The sequence below is a fragment of the Prionailurus bengalensis genome, chromosome C1 (genome assembly GCF_016509475.1).
Source record: "Prionailurus bengalensis isolate Pbe53 chromosome C1, Fcat_Pben_1.1_paternal_pri, whole genome shotgun sequence".
In the NCBI taxonomy this organism is placed as follows: Eukaryota; Metazoa; Chordata; class Mammalia; order Carnivora; family Felidae; genus Prionailurus; species Prionailurus bengalensis.
Window position 1 is genome coordinate 147,863,432 of NC_057345.1, and position 18,739 is coordinate 147,882,170.

At 39.0% G+C, this 18,739-nt stretch overlaps 1 protein-coding gene across 4 annotated transcripts in view; it reads right to left on the minus strand.

The window, feature by feature from the left end:
- The window catches only part of LOC122481352 (cytohesin 1 interacting protein), a 76,831-nt gene that overhangs the window by 23,025 nt on the left and 35,067 nt on the right, over positions 1 to 18,739 (minus strand). The window contains exons 2-4 of one of the 4 annotated variants that reach the window (XM_043576766.1): positions 10,086 to 10,245; positions 2,829 to 2,878; positions 2,532 to 2,586 (exon numbers count right to left, since the gene is read on the minus strand). In XM_043576766.1, coding sequence (XP_043432701.1) covers positions 2,532 to 2,586; positions 2,829 to 2,878; positions 10,086 to 10,154 — 174 coding nt within the window. In that variant the 5' untranslated portion in view covers positions 10,155 to 10,245. Of the gene's footprint in view, positions 1 to 2,531; positions 2,587 to 2,828; positions 2,879 to 10,085; positions 10,355 to 18,739 lie in introns of those variants that run through there. The other 3 variants (XM_043576767.1, XM_043576765.1, XM_043576768.1) reach the window with 3 other exon arrangements.

Consider the following 18,739-nt stretch of genomic DNA (forward strand, 5'->3'; position numbering starts at 1 on the left):
CACACACACACACACACCCCTAGTCTTCTAGTTCCCATTTTTAGAAGCCAATGACAGAACAATCCCCTGCATTTCTCAGAGATATAAAATTCACATTGCCCTCTCTCAGGCCCAGTGACCTTTATTCTAACACCTGCCATTGTTTGATCTACTGGTACCGGGCACGTTACTAAGGACTTTATATGACGTATTGTTTCATTTGAAACTCCTAAGAATCCCACCAGGCAGCACCGAGAGAACATGAACTTGGTGTGTATGAATCTAACATTTGTGTTGCTATCAAACTGTGTGACTCTCACTCACAGTATAAAACTAGGGAAATCCAAAGGGGATGTGTAGTTTCTTTGCCAATGTGCCCTTCACTTGGTAGACCAGAACCCGAATACATGTTAACCATGGGTGCACGATGGGGATACACGAGGCTCTATCTGGTCTTCAAAAAATTCCCAGAGTATTTCCCCTATTTGATGACTACTGCAAATCTTAGGACTGTTAAAGAATAGATTATGGTGTGGGACGCTTGGTTGGCTCAGTCGGTTAAGCGTCCGACTTCCACTCAGGTCATGATCTCGCTGTTCGTGGGAGCTGTGGTGACGGCTCAGAGCCTGGAGCCTGCTTCAGATTCTTTGTCTCCCTCTCTCTCTGTGCCTCCACTACTCTCTCTCTGTCTCTCTCAAAAATAAATAAACATCAAAAAAAAAATAGATGATGGTGTGGAGCTGGCAATGGAAAGCATATACCAAGAGGAAATTGGCAGAGGACTGGGTTCCTGCTTTACTGGAACACACTGCAGTTCAGAAATAAAATCAACTCGTGTTTATCTACAAAGGTTCTAGCTGCTGTAACCTGCTGTCCACTAATGACGGTTTTGACTTGTGCTCCATGTGGAGTCAGCATTCATGGTATGGGGGAGAAACATGGGGAAACAATGACATAGATCATAGAAGAGTAAGAAGAAAATCCTCATTTGTTACATGAAATAGGATAAGTGGGTAGTCATCGATCTTGTTTCCAGTAGCAACTGCTACATACCCTCTGGATAATTCTCATTTAAAAGCAAGCACAAAAGGCAGTGTCTCCACAGCAGAGAGAGAGAGCGTTTCGTATGAATGGGGAGTAAGAGAGAGTACTATGCTTCTAAAACCTCATAGAAGAATCATAGATGTCACCGAATTTAAAAGTAGAATAGTTCAGAAAGTAGAAAGTATCTTTCTTCTTCCTATAGCCTTCTCCCTATTCCTTATAGCTAGGGTTCCATTTGGTTTCTTTATTCAGAAGGCATGTTTTACTTATTAGCAGTTTCCTGTTCCTAATCTTCAAATACACAGCATCTTTCCAATTTGGGGGTTGATATTCAGTTACCAAAGTTTTTTGAAAGCAGCACCAAAGTTAATCTCAAAGCTGATGTGCACTATAAGAATACGATTATGCAAAAGACTATGATTATCGAAAAGAAATGCCAAAGTGTGATGGAGGAAAAAAAACAGTAATACATAAGCTATTACTGTTGCATTTAATTGGACTGGACTTCATCTGACCTAACTCACCATCTTTACAAATATGGCCATGAAAAAGCAGAGAGCAAATAAGAAATGAAATTTTTAAGCTATTAGAAATTGAAACCTATATGAGGCACCTGGGTGGCTCAATCAGTCAGGTGTCCGACTTTGGCTCAGGTCATGATCTCATGGTTCATGAGTTAGAGCCCTGCATCGGGCTCTGTGCTGACAGCTCAGAGCCTGGAGCCTGCTTCGGATTCTGTGTCCCCTTCTCTCTAGCCCTCCCCTGCTCACGCTCTGTCTCAAACTCTCTCTTTCTGTCTCTCTCTCTCAAAAAATAAATAAACATTTTTTTGAAATGTCAAACAAAAAAGAAACAGAAACTTACAAAGACTGTTAGAAACTTCCTAGAGCATGAGACAATATGCAGGTAGACCCAAATGTTCTAAAATGTTTCAAAGAGTAATTATAAGGTGTTGTCATTAAGAAAAAAGTCCAATTTTCTTTGCCATATCCAAGATGAAATCCTTAGTATCTCAAAATGTAACAGAGGTTCCACACGAATACATGCAGTCCCATATACACAAATATACACGCTTTCAAGTATTTCTTGAATGCCAGAGAATAGATTTAAAATCTGATATACAGTACAAAAATGATTATGCAAAACACATCTTAAATGCAAATATATAAAATGCACATCTGTAATAGAGTATTTCACTTTCTTATTTAGAAGATCTGGCTGAAACCAAGTGTTTCTGATCAGGCTCAGACTTACAGGAAAACTAAAGCAACTCAGAACAAGGAGCTGAGCAGGTCTCAGGGGTTTTATTTTGGCTTCAATGTTTTCTTTCCTTGATGGCACCCAGCACGCTGAAAAACTCCCCCAAACCACTGCACACTGGATAAAAGTCACAGATACAAGTCACAGAGCCCATAATTCTCTGATCCTGTCTTCACTCTTTCTTTGCAAATATCATACTGTCAGTGCCACTTTCTTCATTAAAATCTGGAAAATTGAAAACTGCCCACCTGAATTTCAAATCCAAAAGTTCCATTATCTTGCTTTTCCACGGTAACAAGCTTTCTGTAACAAAAAAAAAATTGAAAAATATGCATGAAGACCAAAGTATCACATTTGTCACATACGTATCATTAAATAACTGCCACAATTACGAACAGCTGACATTCATGTAAACTGTAGTATGTGAGAATCTGTGTGTGTGTGTGTGTGTGTGTGTGTGTGTGTGTGTGTTGTCGTCCACAGTCTGAAGAGCTGTGCTCCTGAATGCCTTGGTGAGAGACACAAAAATACAAGAATCTCTTTACCTTTGAGACCAGGAGAAGTCACCTAAAGAACTTGATCTCGTCAAAGCAAGCTGAAAAATATAATAAGCACACAGTTATCCAAAGGTCCTTAAGACACAACTATGAAGTGTTGTAAATCACCAAGCACTTTGTTCTTTGTCACCTTCTTTGGCCCAGCTCTGGGAAATTGTTATGTAAAGGTAGTAATTTCCATTTTCTAGTGGTAGCAAAGGAGAGCGGGGAAGGGGAACCTTGGAGCATTAAAAGGCTAAATGAGGCTCAGATAATAATACACCCTGGCAAAAAGAGTCCACGTAATGTGGCAAAACTCCAAAGCTTCCAAAAGGAATGTCATCTCTAATCTCTATTTAAAATAGCCTCCGAAAGATTAACCATAGCAATTTCTAATCACACGGAAATCCAAAGAAAACAACACCCACAGAATGGCATATAAAACTCAAATGCTTGATAGTTTTTTGAGATACTGATGAAATGACTGTATTTATTATAATAGTTCAATATGTTACTGTTTTTAACAGGAAAAAATAATCTCTAAAGAACCAACTCATATGCAGAAGCACAATTCAGGTGAAACCAGGGACTCAAAACCTCAATTCTGCTTATGATTGATTTTTGCAGAAGGTCTGGAAGAGTGCGGTGAGATCTGCAGCCAAGAGAGCAAAGGAACCAAATAGTATAAACAACAGGAATACTATCACCTTTCCTCCTCGGCATATTTTGGAAAAAGATCCTATAAACGTAAACTTCCGAGATACCTTCTACCCTTGTAAATAGGAAACATAAGCAAAAGGCAGCATCTTGTTTTTTCAGGTGATGGCTGTTTTTTCTGTGTTTTTGTGTTATTGTTTAGGAATTAACAAATGGTAATCAGCCCTTTCTCAAATGTTGGTCCAGTGGCCCAAAATGTAAACTGCAATCCTAGCTAACCCACGGGTGTTTCATGGTCAACCTGACACGCCTGTCATCTATCAGTGAATACATAAAAATGTCAGGGGCCGCTTGGGTGGCTCAGCCAGTTAAGTGTCTGACTCTTGGTGTTGGCTCAGGTCCTGATCTCGCGGGTTGTGAGTTCAAGCCCCACATTGGTCTGTGAGCTGACGCCGTGGAGCCTGCTTGGCATTCTCTTTCTCTCCCTCTCTCTCTGCCCCTATCCCACTCATGCTCTCTCTGTTTCTCTCTCTCTCTCTCTCTCAAAATAAATGAATAAACTAAGAGAAAAAAAAGTCAGGAGATCAACACATAGTCCAAACAAATAGAGGTTGAAAATCAGAAGGCGAAAAACACATAAAATTAATGCACAAACAAAACCCTCATTAAGGCATTTGTTAGGACAGAAGCCTACGTCACTGTAATGAATCTGAATTATCAAGTAAGAAATGCCAGCCTTTTCACAAACTTTCTGAAATGGCTCAGCGTTCAGAATTTGGCTACTGATTGGTCAGTTAAGCTAATGTAAGAAAGAGATGATCTCTCCTCGCTTTGATGCAAATTGATCACGTTTTGGAATTCCTTGTCTTTTCAGTTCCACCCCTCAAATCATTTGCATCATCCTGAAGTCTGCAATCAGAAGGCTCAGACCCAAAAAGATTCTCTAGATTTGCCAGAAATTATTTATTTTCAATTTGTAAGGACTAACGATAGATGGCCCACAACAACGTGCATAGTTTATTTCATCCTGATTTGTCCTACTAACCACAAACATGGGCGAGGGACGACTCAGCTATGCAGTAGGGCTCCCTTCTTATAAAAGAGAGCAATGAACTTGATATTCCCAAGTATTTTCATCTCGCCAGCACACTGCACTCACATTGTCTCAATCGACTTTCATTATTTGCATCTCCCTGGCTTTTATCCTTGTTTCCGATTGCAAGCTTCTTAGGTAGGTCATATCTACCTGTTACCTGTTATCATAACCAGGGCTTATATTTAAAAATACTACTCTTGCTATCAATATTCATCATATTAGTCACATATTCTTGTATGTGGAGACTGTATGTGTATTTATATAAAGGGTATGCTGGATCAGATACCTGGCCTCTGTACAGAATTATCTTTATCCTTAGAGCCACGTGGGGACTGTACTTGTTTTGCTTTCTACCCCAGTGCCTAGTGCAGTGCCTGGAATATAGGGGAAACTTCAAAATAGCTAAATAGACAAATAGAAGTAAACTATTAGACACCAACGTAAGTAAGTAGTGGTGAAAGATCAAGTTCAGGAGAAATGCATTAAAATGTTCTTCAACTTTGCCCTTCATCAAATTTTAAATATTTGCAGGAAAAACTCAAGGGTAATCATTAAAAATAGAAAATTAAATTTAAGAAAATCCCAAACACGTGACAACATCAAAAATGAAAAACAAAACAAAACAAAACAAAAAGAACAAAACCATCTCAGTCCAAAAACAGCAAGAACCATAAAGGATTAATAGGAAACAAAGGAAGTTCTGATGCCTTAATACATAACTGCCAAATGGAATAAATGGTGGCCAAAATGAATGAGTTATTTCCAGCCTTTCCTCAGCAATTTTAAATGCCCTTTTGCCAAGCAAATAATCACAGCACTGACAGGAACGTTAAGATTTCATCTGGTCCACCTGTAACCTGCCTTCTAAAGTAAAAAAAAATCATTCCAGATAAATTCAAATATAAAATAGTTTAACTCCACAAGACAAACCCAAATCCTCTACACAGAAAGCAATTTTCCTACTTTTCTCTGGCTCACCTCTCTATCTAGCTAATCCACTAGTTGAAAATATTTGCCTAGCACACCGTGAGGCGCACGGCAGAGACCCAATTCCTGTGGATCAACTGATTTGGGTTACCAGCGACACACACACAAAATCAGGCTATGTCAAATTGTAAATTAGTTTCTACTCTAGATCAGCGATGAACCTCTCTTAGGCACCTGATGTTTAAAGAAAAAACAATTTAAACAAATTAGGCACCATCAAATTCTCTGACACGTGCCACATCTTGACACACAGCCTCCTTGCATGTGATCTGGGCTGTCAGACTCAGGCCATGTGGAAAGGAATGTTCCCAGGGTTCAGCCGTGCTCAGGCACCCGGGTATCTGCCTAAGTGGGAAGAAGCATGCCTAAGGCCTTATCCAAAGTGTCACCCTTTGAAAAATATTTTGCCTACAGCCCTTTTCCTAGAGTGAGCAGTCCTGTTCTAGGCTCTAACCTGTTCTAGGCTCTAACCCGTTCTAGGCTCTAACCCGGGGCGTCAGTGCTCCCGAATGCGCTCCCAGCCAGAGCCTTTTCTCGGGGTTGCAGCGGAGACACCAAAACGTATGGATAAGGAACGGGTGTGTGATGAACGGCATATGCCGGCAACAGCTGTCTTTTATTACACATTATCTAATATGAGAACTCTAGGTTTGGCAATTTGGCAGGCCTGCAAACCACACATTCAATGACGACCGCTGATTAGACAAAGCTCCTTAACCCCTTGTTAGCCACTAATATAAAGATGCCTGGGGTTGAGTTTATGATTCCTCTTCTTTTGTTTTTAGTCAGAGGGCTTCAAAGACCAGGCATTAATATTCAAAACGGAATTTTTGCCGCTATGCGGTGATTTACAATGTCCCTCTTTAGGGGGAAGCCAACACAAAATATTTCAGCTGTCAGTTTGCAAAAGATCAGGGTAATCTGTAGCTCAGCCAGAGAGCCAGCAGACTCACAGGAGCTCAAAGTTCAATACTGCAGCCACTTCTGCTGCTAAGTAACAGATTGTTACTTCCTGGTCCCCACTGAGTGAATGCATTTCCGTAAAGTATTGGGGGTGGAGAGAGGATATATATTAACATGTTTCTTTTGTTTCTATTGTTTGTTTCAAAAGCCCAAATCCTGTGCCTTGTTCTCTTTTCCAGTCTTTGCTGCAATCTCCCTAATTCTTCCAGGAATCCAGGTGTTGTTTTTTTTTTTTTTTTCTGTTTCCCTTTTAACCCAGGAACCTTGGGTTAGCAGGGCTCAACAGACATATTCTAAGATACAGCAAAATAACGGAACCGTGTGCAATTTCCTAACTCGTAAGTGCCCTTAAGGAACCCAAATAAACGTCACAGCTTCCCAAGAAAGTCTCACTGTGGACTCATGAGCTTCTTTTCCAAGAAAAACTGTGGGCTATTCACTCAGGGCATGCCACAGTATGAATTAGAGAATACTTTTCCAATTATTTCGTAGTGAAATTAACACAGTGTTCTACCTAAAAGTATTCATTTAATGATCAAGATACCTTGTTGCAGTTAGAAACTTGGGAGTTCGGGGTCACAGATGGGTGAACAGACAGAAATCATGTGAAAGCTTCTGCAGGGCAGAACCCATCCCAGAAATAGACACGTTACAGAGTTTAGCACAAAATTCCGGATCAGAACTTTTAAGTGAATTCACCCTTTCTGAAGTTGCCTACTGAGTAATAATTCAATAACCTGGAGAACGTCAGGCAAAGACAACCTGTGGTAGCAGTGAGGCACATTCCAGTTTCTAACCCATTTGTCAGGTCCCTGGTTCTTAAACTGCCTTCCAACTGCAACCTACTACCCTTGAGGGAGTGGCCCAGAGCGGCCCAATCACTACTCCTTTGTTATCACCACATTTATAAAGCCTATCTTTATTTCCTCCCGTCTCCTTCCCACACTGTTTTCCATTACAGGGATTTTTACCCCCCAAAAATATGTTCAGAAGTAGAAGCTGTACTGAGATGTCTGTCGCCTCCTACAAATAAAGGTATTGAGATAATAGGTACACACAGAAATCTATTTTTAAGCAATTCCAAGTGTAAACACCCAAATGCTTCCGAAGATTAATCTGAAACTACATGCTCACCAGATACAGCTTTGCAGAAACCAAAGCCAACAATAACGAGAAGTATGAACTGTTGACGTCAGCCCTGAAAGTGTTGAAAATAACAGTGGGCAGAAAAACACCTGCTCATGTGGTTGCCTCACAGGGATCTTGTTGCCTGCGATTCAGGGAGTGCCAAATGGGTGATTATTCTCTACAAACCACTTAAAGGAAATGAACATCCATTTGGAAAAGCCTGAAATGTTGGGATAAACTTGCATCAAGTCTCATTGATGCTAACTGTACAGAATCATAAGTATCATGCAGAAGAGAGTTTTTGTTTTGCCTTCTTTTTTTCCTTAAAGTCATTCTCACAACAGGAAGAAAACACTGTTTGAATAGGAGTTTGCTATGGGAGAGAATAGGAGAAAAGGGAGAAGACGGGGCCTAAAAAGATGAGAACATCAGATAGATTCGTCGGTGTGAGAATGTGGGCATTTGTGTGTATATAGGTTATATACCTATGCACAATGCATGTGTTTTGTGTGCCCAAATCCCTCTCCTTATCTCCTTCCAGTAACCTCGTACTGACTGCCTTCTTTTTAGTGGAAGCTATCTTCCCTCGAGTTTAAGACCAGATGTGACTCCTCCATTTTCACTGCCTTTCACAGCCAAGTCTCCGGGTCTCCTCTCCATTCTGTCCATTTCCTTTTTCTCCAACTACTATAAAAGTTGGTCCCTCATTGCTAGTCTCTACCCATGTACTCACCATGTTTCTAGAGTGAGGCTCCTAAAACCCTCCACTGCTCAGACATGCCCAGTGGCTACCTGTGTTGGTCAAATCACTGCTTCCTCAGGGTAAGTGTTTAGTAAAGCAGCCCGCCGGCTTCTCGGCCCTTACGCTAAGATCAAGCGTAAAGGAGCCCAGCACCAAGGTCTCCACTCCCCTTCAACAGACACTTATTGGGTCCTCCAGACATAATAATGTGCTGTTACCTCAACGTGCCCTAAAGGCCCCGAGATCTGTGCCTTGGCATTAATTATTCCCTTGCTCTGGAATACCGTTCAGAACTGGAACATCCTATCCTTCAAGGTTATATTAAAAGACATGTCCTTGAATTAGAGCATTTATGTTGTGTAATGCCTATTTTGTTCTGCCTACTGAATTGTTAACCCTAAAAGGCCAGGAAATGCGTTCTTTTCATCTCTGTACCTTCTACAAGCTGCTCCATATTTGAAACCTGAATAAAGACCTTGGTGCTTCCTATAGCTGCTTTATTTTCAGACAGGCAGTAAATTGACAGAAATGTTCATCATTGGATTAAATTTAATGTCATAGAAGCACTTTCGCATTAAACGAAGATCAAAAATCCCAACCATGGCAAATTATGCCTTTATCTTCATTGTGAAAAATAACGAGGAATCAGCTGTATACATTGCTGAGAAAAGATCATGACTCGCCCACTATGCTCTAACTCTCTAATCCTGAAATTAGAAGGCTTAAGAGGAGCACATGATGTACATGGAGGATTGAAGGGCAAAAATTCATGCTTTAAAGCAATTCCAGTTCTAAATTCAGATATGCACTTGGAGCATGATAGCAAGTTATATAACTAAAACCTGAAGAGGTGCTATGGTTAAAAAATTATTTTAAAAATTGGAAATTGTGGAATCAAAGAAACGAAAAATAAACTCAGCTGGACATGGATTTTCCTAAGTGAGTTTTCATCTCTAGGGAAATCCCTTACAATAAAAATAAAAATGATAACATGATGGTTGAGCACCAACTTCACGTCAGGCGCTGTGTCAGGCACGGCACATTTTCTTCACTTACGCCAAAGAAGAGCTCCTTAGGCTGGTTCTATTATTATCTCCATTACAGAGAAAAGAAAACGAAGTCTTAGGCAAGTGGCTTGCCCAAGGTCCCACCAGCTAGTAAATAGCTGAGCTGGTACTCAATCTGCCAATTTATCCAGTAAAAGCCTTCATTCCCAATGGCATTAGGTATGTACCTCTGCCCCCGCAACGAAAACAATTTAGTCAACAAACGCTGTCCTGGAGAAAAGGTACTCTCATTCCATTGAAAATGACTATCACGGAGTGAGGCTGGGAGGCATAGAATCAATGGGACACATACAGGGGGAAAAGATCAATGATTCTCAAACGGGCCACATCTGCATGCACTCTCTAAGTTTGATGCACTTAACGATTTTCATTTTACCTGAACACCTCTTCAAATGAGAAAAACAATCTTCTTTTAAGTTTGGCCTTGCAAACAATATTTTATTATGGTCTTAAATCTTTTGGACTAGTCCATGAGCAACCTGGGCTTCTTAGCTGCGTCCTCCCCCATACTCTTAGTGACTAATTCCAAGCCTCTAAAGTACAAGTTCAGTGCAAAGTCAGATAAACATATCACTCTGCTCCCTAGAGAACAGGAAAACTCTCAAAGTACAAAACAGTAATCATACCTGCTTTCTTCCCCGAGGCAAAGTGGCCACTGTGTCTGCCAGCATTTGAATCCTTCTATTATCATCCATTCGGAAGCTGCCTGTGAGTGTGGAGTCAGGGTTATAAGATGGACCAGCACAGTAGTCCACCAGATTGCCATTGCTGTTCTGTTGCAGGAGCCTTTGTAAAGACATTGTGAATAAAGATTACTCCAGCTAGCACATGGTTGAGTGGCCTTGCAGGATGGGGGAAGCTAAAACTCTAACCCTCTGACAAGTAATCAAAAGTAGCAAAGCAGAAAGAGCCCACGTGACTTCTGTGGTTTTAGGTACTTGTTACACAAACCCTATCTTGCAGTTCACTCCCATTTCTCAATGCTTTTTTTTTCTTTAAGCCCCTGGGAGAAACGATACTTTTACCGTTAAAAAAAATCAACTTATTATTTTCTCTTTCAAAAAACCAGAACTCTTACGCTTTTATGAGCTGTGGCAAGTCGTGTTCAAAAAACCATCTGCCTTGTTTTAAAAGGAAGAAAGAAATATTTCCCCAAGTTCTGCCATTTGTTACCCACCCATTCTCCTACTTAATATGGGCAGTTCAATGTCAAAGTCAAGATACGCACACATTCAGTTCTTGTGGATATAAGCAAGAATTACAGGGTCCAGTCATAATGTTCTCTTACAAAGTCCTTGTAATGTACTTTCCCCAAAGTACACCCTAGCTCATCAATGTTCATCAAAAAGGCATTACATCTGCCACTTGGATAACCATTCGGCATTCTTCCGGTTGCCCTTCTACTACTTTGTCCTGACTAAAATTATCCATCATCTTACAAGGAACAATGGGAGGAGAAGACCGGCACGTTCAGAGCTCAAAGTTGACCCTCTCTTAGACTAGACTTTGCTGCAGCATCAGCCTGTGGTCCTCGGGGAATAATGGAAAGAACAGGAAGTTATCAGGCAAACCAAGGTGGCGCAAGAATGTTTCTTGTTGGTCCGGGCATGAATATGGGTCAAGGACGCCATCATGAAGTACTCAAGATCACAGATACTTTTTTTGGTGGGGGTTTGAGACCTGTAGTTTTGAGAGAACTGGTTTCAGAGGAGGAGCGGGGATGTAAGTAGAGAAAAGGATCAAAACAAAAACCAAAAAAAGAAGTCTTACCTACTAGAAAAAGTCAACTGTGATTTTCAAAATAATTGTGAAGGTCAATAGTAGGACGTAAAGGAGTTAGAAAGTTTTGAACTAAAATGGAGGTCAAGGTAAATCCAGGCCGAACAGAAGCTGCCAAGTATAAAGGGTAAAATCTTGAACAAAACGATGTTTCTAAAAACATAAAAATATCTAAATCAGGGATTACAACTGCATTTGCCTTCAGGGCCCAGATGGGTAAAATAATATAATATAAATGTGTAAAACAAAAGAGAGTGGTAGAGACTTTGACAACTAAAGAATGTGTCAGTTATGAAGACATTTATGTGGTGTGTGTGTGTGTGTGTGTGTGTGTGTGAGAGAGAGAGAGAGAGAGAGAGAGAGAGATTTTAAAACATCTCCAGGCTATGAGGTACATGACTTAAATCAACACTGTTAATTGAGGACAGCAGTGCACCTGCCCCCTCAGAATTTTATAAAGTTAAGTAAATATTTTCATATTTCAAAATGCCAAATGGAAATTATACACTTGCCTGATATAAGGCCATATAGCAAAATGACAACCAAGCATTACAGATGGATGCCAAAATTGTATCAATTCAATTTGTTATGCTGACCTTAGCTAATATAAATTATAGAAGTTTATTATTAAATTAAGAAATTAGAAAAAAAAAGCTTTACTTATTTTATGACATTTGTTTAAGAAGGAGAATCTTTCAAATCATAAGATCCATTGCTGTGCAACCAGAGACAAAGGCAGAGCTGACATTCAGTCAGTATATACCAGATTGGTCAGACTTAATTATATATTTAGGACCTGGCCTATTTTGATTGGCCAGTTCCTTTCTCTGATTGTCAAAGTCTTGTGTCATACCAGTTATTAAATATTTTTAATAACATCCTCCATCAAAAATAGCCTTTGTGATAAAATGTGGAGAAATACTAATATTTTCATACAAATATGACTTCAAGCCTCAAACCCTTGATTCACAAAGGTGTTCTACTATTTACAATTTATTTGTTCTATAGAATTTGCCTCAGAATAATTACACTATTCCGAACTCTCTTCCTCTTCATCCTCCCCTTTATTTTATAAAGCTGATTCAGAAAATAAATCAGATCAATGTATCTACCTACTCAAAAGATTTCAAAATTGCCTCATTGTCCACAAAATAAAATAAAATAAAACTTTTAAAAAGTCCAGTTCTTATCTAAATTTATTCTCTGAAATGTCATATCATTTTTTTCAGATCTTTCTTTTGAACTTAACATATGATACTTAGATTACACCTGGAAAGTAAGAGCCAGTTTGTATCTTTAAATGTAAACTCGTGTCCTATGTATAGAAAGCATTCAAGCAATGTTTGTTAACAAAAAGGGGAGGGAAGTAGATATTTAACAAAAATGAATTAATATTCATCTAAAGCACCAAAGAAGAAAAACTAAACTGGTAGAAAATTCTTGTATTATGGACCCATAGTCCAAAGAGCCACAATCTTACGTAAAGAGAAATCTGAGAGATGCAGAAAGAATCTCTTTTAAAATATGTTTGTCATGGAGCGCCCGGGTGTCTCAGTCAGTTAACTACCTGAATTTTGGTTTCAGCTCAGGTCAGGATCTCATGGAGTTGGAGCTCTGCATCAGGCTCTGTGCTCTCTGTCCCTCCCCCACTCATGTTCCCTCCATTCCTCTCTCCTTCTTTCCCTCCCCCATTTCTCTCTCTCTCTCTCATCTATCTCTTTCTCTCTCTCAAAATAAATAAGCTTAAATATATATATATGTCGTCTACTCAGAAACCTGACATCCCATTATTGGGGGGGGGCATTCTTATTTGAGGCATTTTTTCATAAATATGCAAATACTCGTGGATTGAGTTAAGTTTTAGTACAAATGAATTGAACCCTGAGGAGCTGGAACATGGGCAAGATGTGATAGAGGCCTCTGAGAAGGGTATATACCTAGAGGACGGAACATAGAAAGGCAGGAGGGTCTAGAAGGCAAACTTGGCCAATTCCATAACACCCATTAAACTCATAGACAGCTATAAGAAGGTTAACAACAGCGGTTTCATCGCCTAACTTTTTGGATTCAAATCCTGGCTCTACAAGTAGCGTTTGACCTTGGAAAAGTCATTTATTCTTTCTGCTATGGACTGAATTGTGCCCCACTATACTCATATGCTGAAGCTCCAAACCCCCCTGTTTGGAAACAGGACCTATAATTAAGGAGGTAATTAAAATTAAGTGAAGTCCTAGGGTGGAATCATGATCCAATAGAATTGATGTCTTGATAAGAAAAGACATCAGAGAGCTAGTGCCTGCTAGCTTGCTCTCTTGTCTCTCTGCCATGTGAAAACATAGGGAGGGGGTAGCCGTCTGCAAGCCAGAAAGAGAGGAAAGAGAGCTCTCACCAGGAACCCAATCTATGGGCACCTTGATCTTTGACTTTCCACCCTCTAGAACAGTAATAAATTTCTACTGTTTAAGCCACCCGGTCTGTGGTATTTGTTATTACAGTATTGGTCCAAGCTGACTAATACGCTCCCTAAACAACAGTTTTTACATATCTAAAATAAAAATTTGTAGGGAAGAACAGATAAAAATAGTCCATGCATAGCGCTTGGTTCAAAGTAGAGTATTACTATTGAATTTTAAGTAATAAGAATTCAAAAGGAAAAACTTCAAAGGAAATTACTTTAATTCTCTATGAAATGCCTTATCTACTACCAAATGCTCATATATGCAGCAAGGATGAGCAGTCTAAAGGCCAGAGTACATGTGAAAACCCTTGTTGTCCTGTACCATTTTGCAATGCTTGCAAAACACTGTCAGAGCCAACGTCAGGAATTTCTGGGTTTCCATTACCCCTAATTCATCTATTCATTAGAGTAGATATGGGACAGAAGGAAATGGCTGCTCAAAGAAAGAAAGAAAGAAAGAAAAGAAAAGAAAAAAGAAAAACCCAAGAATTCCTTTGTGTCCTTCAGGTTTTAAGACAGTTGTTGGGTTTATTTTATTTTGGCTGTTTGCCTTTATTTGCACAAGAAGTCTTTATTTGCTTCCTGGAAAACCATAGGGTTTTGTTTTGGTTTGGTGTTTGGTTTTGCTTATTTGTTTTATTTTTGCATTTTGCCTTCATTTACACAGGAAGCCCTTATTTGGCTACTTGCACTGACATAGACACAGGTTATAGTCACACAGACAATATTTGAGTCTTTTATGTTTGAGTTTATGTAAGGTAAATTTAATTTGGTAGGGCTACTCTCATATCTGAGAGCTGACTAACAGTGACAACTGGCTTATCCTATTTCTCACCTATTTGTGTGATTGGACTGGGTGGATGGGTGTCTCTATCTTCCTCAAAAACTCTGTGTGGGTCCCTGGGATTCTGAGAGAGTTCCTTAAAGGGAATTCTCCTTCTTCAGAAAAAGGTAAACGACAATCAGGGCTGGCTCTGAAAAATAACAAGCTGAGGAAAAGGAAATAATAGAGACAGAGATCATGAAGTCCCTATATTAGAAACCCTAATGTGGATACAAACCAAATATTAGCTTCAAGTTGTGACGTACTTATTTAAAACCACACACACACACACACACACACACACGTAAGACTTTAAATATAATATAAATAATAGTTAACAATAGATCATATCCACTATGTTTTATTACAAGTACAAGGAAATTTTCTGACCTATTAAAGCTTAATCCAACCAGTCATGAAGCTATGGGTAGACTATAGTGCCACCTAAGAGATTTAGCTGCTGAATTCATCTGGGGTCCTAAACAGATTATCTAGATCAGGTGTTCATGAATCCATTCAGTAAGATAATTTCAAGCCTTATTTCAAATGTAAAAACAGATTATCTTTGTGCATTCATTTTGTGCATTTATTGCATAGAAACATAATTAACTGCTTTTTAAAAAAAATTATTTACATCATTTTACCTACTTCAGGTTTAGGGAGCGTGCTCTGAGCATGATGGGAATATGCCAAAGATGGGTCTCTAAGAAGGTCCATGTTAAAGGTATAAAGTTGTATGTGGGCCACTTTGAGGTGATACGTATGTGTGTAGGTTTAACCCCGGATCTTTGTGGGTATGTCAATACATCTATACAAAGTGCTCTGTAGGTACGAAGGACTTTAGCCTTCAGGACACAGTCTCTACAAATTATTTTATTTATTTTAGTTATTTATTTAATTTGAGAGAGAGTGCGCACGAGAGAGAGCACGTGTGCGCGCATGCGAGGGAGGGAGTGGCAGAGGAAGAGAGAAAGACTCTCAAGCAGGCTCCACACTCAGCGCAGAGCCCAACGCAAGGCTGGATCCCAGGACTTCGGGACCATGACCCGAGCTGAAAGCAAAAGTCCGAGCTCAACCAACTGAGCCACCCAGGCACTCCCCTACAATACTTTTGAGACTGTACTCCTCAGAATGTAAGAAGATCCTTGAGTTACCCGGAGGAGAAAGGTGTGCCAGCTTCTGGAATTTCCAGCCCTGACTTGAACCACAGTATGTCCATCTTTATTTGCTTTGTACTGTGTTCCTCCTCATACCACATGGTTTCCTTGGCTTAAAAAACGAAAGCTACAGGCTTACAGAACAGAGAAAAGAATCACAACACATACTGTGTGAAAAATAATAGCCTGTTAAGTCACTCGTTAAGAAAGTGTCAGTCCGCAAATGAGTTTCCCGGTATTCACAGACATGGCTCTCTTTTGGAGGGAAAAACACCAACAGTGAGATAGTTAGGGTTCGTGGGGACAAGCCCCAAATGAAAAACGTTGTGTACCTGAAGCGCTTTCTGTTGCCTACTCCTGTGAAACTGTTTCTCTCCGGGACAGAACCAGAAAGGGGCCACAATGCAGCCTTATATACAAGCCAGCCTTAAAATGGGAGACCCCGGCTCCAAACCACACCAATGAGCTTCCCGAATTGCCTGTCAGTATTGACCAATCAGAACAAGGCCCTTCCAACCTTTTTGGAGAAGGGCACTTTCTCTATGGGAGGCCTGCCTGACTGGGGTCTGTCTGTCTGTTGGTGCCGTTGCTCCTGTAACAATAGTAAAGACTCTTTAAGCATGAACACAAAGTAACGAGTGATCAGTAGCCCAAGGATCCCTAATTCTGGATTTGCTGAAAAAAGGTTTTAAACTACTTTTTTCCCCATGAATTTATTAAGAGAAAGGTGAAGATGCTTTAAGCAAACTGAAGTACATTTTCGTCCTAAAGAGGTCATTCTCTGATATGAAGATGCCTTTCTCAGAAATATAAAGTCTCTAAGAGAAATAAATTGGCCACCTAATTACCAGAATATTTTCCTTGCTTGAGGATTATTATCTTAAAAAAAAGTAGCTATTTTTTTCTTTAAAAAAATTTTTTTTTCAACGCTTATTTATTTTTGGGACAGAGACAGGCAGAGCATGAACGGGGGAGGGGCAGAGAGAGAGGGAGACACAGAATCGGAAACAGGCTCCAGGCTCTGAGCCATCAGCCCAGAGCCTGACACGGGGCTCGAACTCACCGACCAGGAGATCGTGACCTGGCTGAAGTCGGACGCTTAACCGACTGCGCCACCCAGGCGCCCCTACTTTTTTTTCTTTTAAAGTTGCTTCATTAGTAAAACATTTGGGATATGACCAACACGTTTAAACATAAAGGTCAAAACATGTATTGTTTTTTATTCTAACAACCATAAAATAGGTGAAAAGTATCAGCTACACCTAATAAAAATTACTTCAGTAAAGTATGTGGTTTCCATTTGAACATAGGGGTAATTCACTGAAATGAGTTCATTCAGATCCATTTGAGTCAAAGAATAGGACCTTAAGCATGTGGGCAAGAAGATAAAATATTATAAATAGATAATATATACATGTGTGTGTATACATAGATGAGTGTGTGTGCGAGAGAGAGAGAGAAACTGTAATCTTTATTGGTGATATGGTTGCATAACTAGAATATCCGTGACAATCTGCAAGCCACTGAAAAGCAGACTCAGTAGACGGTTTTCTTAAGTGTGAGTTTCAAAGGATACCATATAAAGAGAAACGAATTTATCATACTGCAGCAATGGATGAAAAGAACTGAAATAACGGGGGAGAGAAACATTATCAAAAGAGCCAAAAACCATAAAATAGGAATGAACCTAGCATGTTTAAGATTTTATGAAGAACATTATAAAATCCAGACTAAGGAAAAGAAATACCATGTTCCTATATGAGAAGAGTCCTTCTTATAAAGATATCTGTAAATTTCCTAAAGTATTCAATGTACTGCGCATCAAAATCCCCACAGGTTTTGTTAGCTTGTTTGTTTATAACATTTTATATACGTTCTTACACTCATCTGAACAAGAAAGTACACAAGACTAGCTGAGAAGAATTTGAAAATAATAGTGGTAGGTAAGTATGGGAATTGAGAAAACTATCGTACCTGAGTATCAAAAAATATCATAGGAGTTAACACCATTAAATAGAATAGGTCAATAAAAAGAATATTAACAAATAGAATATTGTCAAATGGATAGAGAATCCCAAACATATCCATGCATATTCAGGTATTATATCATTAAAGCAATTAATTTCATCAGGAAAAGAATAGACTCTTCAATAAATGTGGTTGCTACCCATGTGGAAAAAAATTAAGTGATAGTATTTTATTACAATGAATAATAAATTCCGGATGGTTTAAAAAGTTAAACGTAAGAAAAAAAATTTACATATATGAAATAGTAGTGGAAAATATAGAATATTATAGTAAGATCAGGTTGGGAATGGTTTTCCTAACAATATAAAAGTCCAGACAGCATTAGCAACATAAAGATTAAAAATTTATGTCCAATGAAAACTATAATGAACATAGGTCAAAGCTAAATGGCAGATATCAAGAAATTATTTGTGATGCACAATTGATTACAGAAGAAATACAAGGCATCAACACATTTATTAAAGGATATTCAAACATGTTAGCAATCAGGAAAGTAGAACTTGAAATAATAGACACTAATTTTACCCACCAGATAAACAAAAAATAAGAATGGATAATACCTAGTACTGGTAAAGTTACAGTTAAGTGGACTCTTAGAACTTTGTAGGAATATAAATCAATAAAGCTTTATTAATAATTTGACAGTATTGAAATCAAAATATACATACCAGGAATTCTACTAAGAATTTACCATACAGAGGTACTCTTAACACATGCAGAAAACAGTACAAAAATGTTTCTTGTGACATTGTTTGTAATTATGAAAAATTGGAGTTTTAAATGTATATATATTGGGAAGTGTCTAAGTAACTGATGATAATTCCAAGGAATATTCTGCACTCATTAGAAAATACAAAATAAATATGTACACGCATAAAGATCTTTAAGGGAAATAAAGCAAGAGAAAAGAATAATGTGCATAATAGGATCCCATGTTTGTTCCTTAAAAAAAGATCATTTATGTAGATGTGCACAAACATATGCCAACCTGTGAATACTGGTTACTGCTGGAGAAGGTGCTGTGGGTGCAAGGGA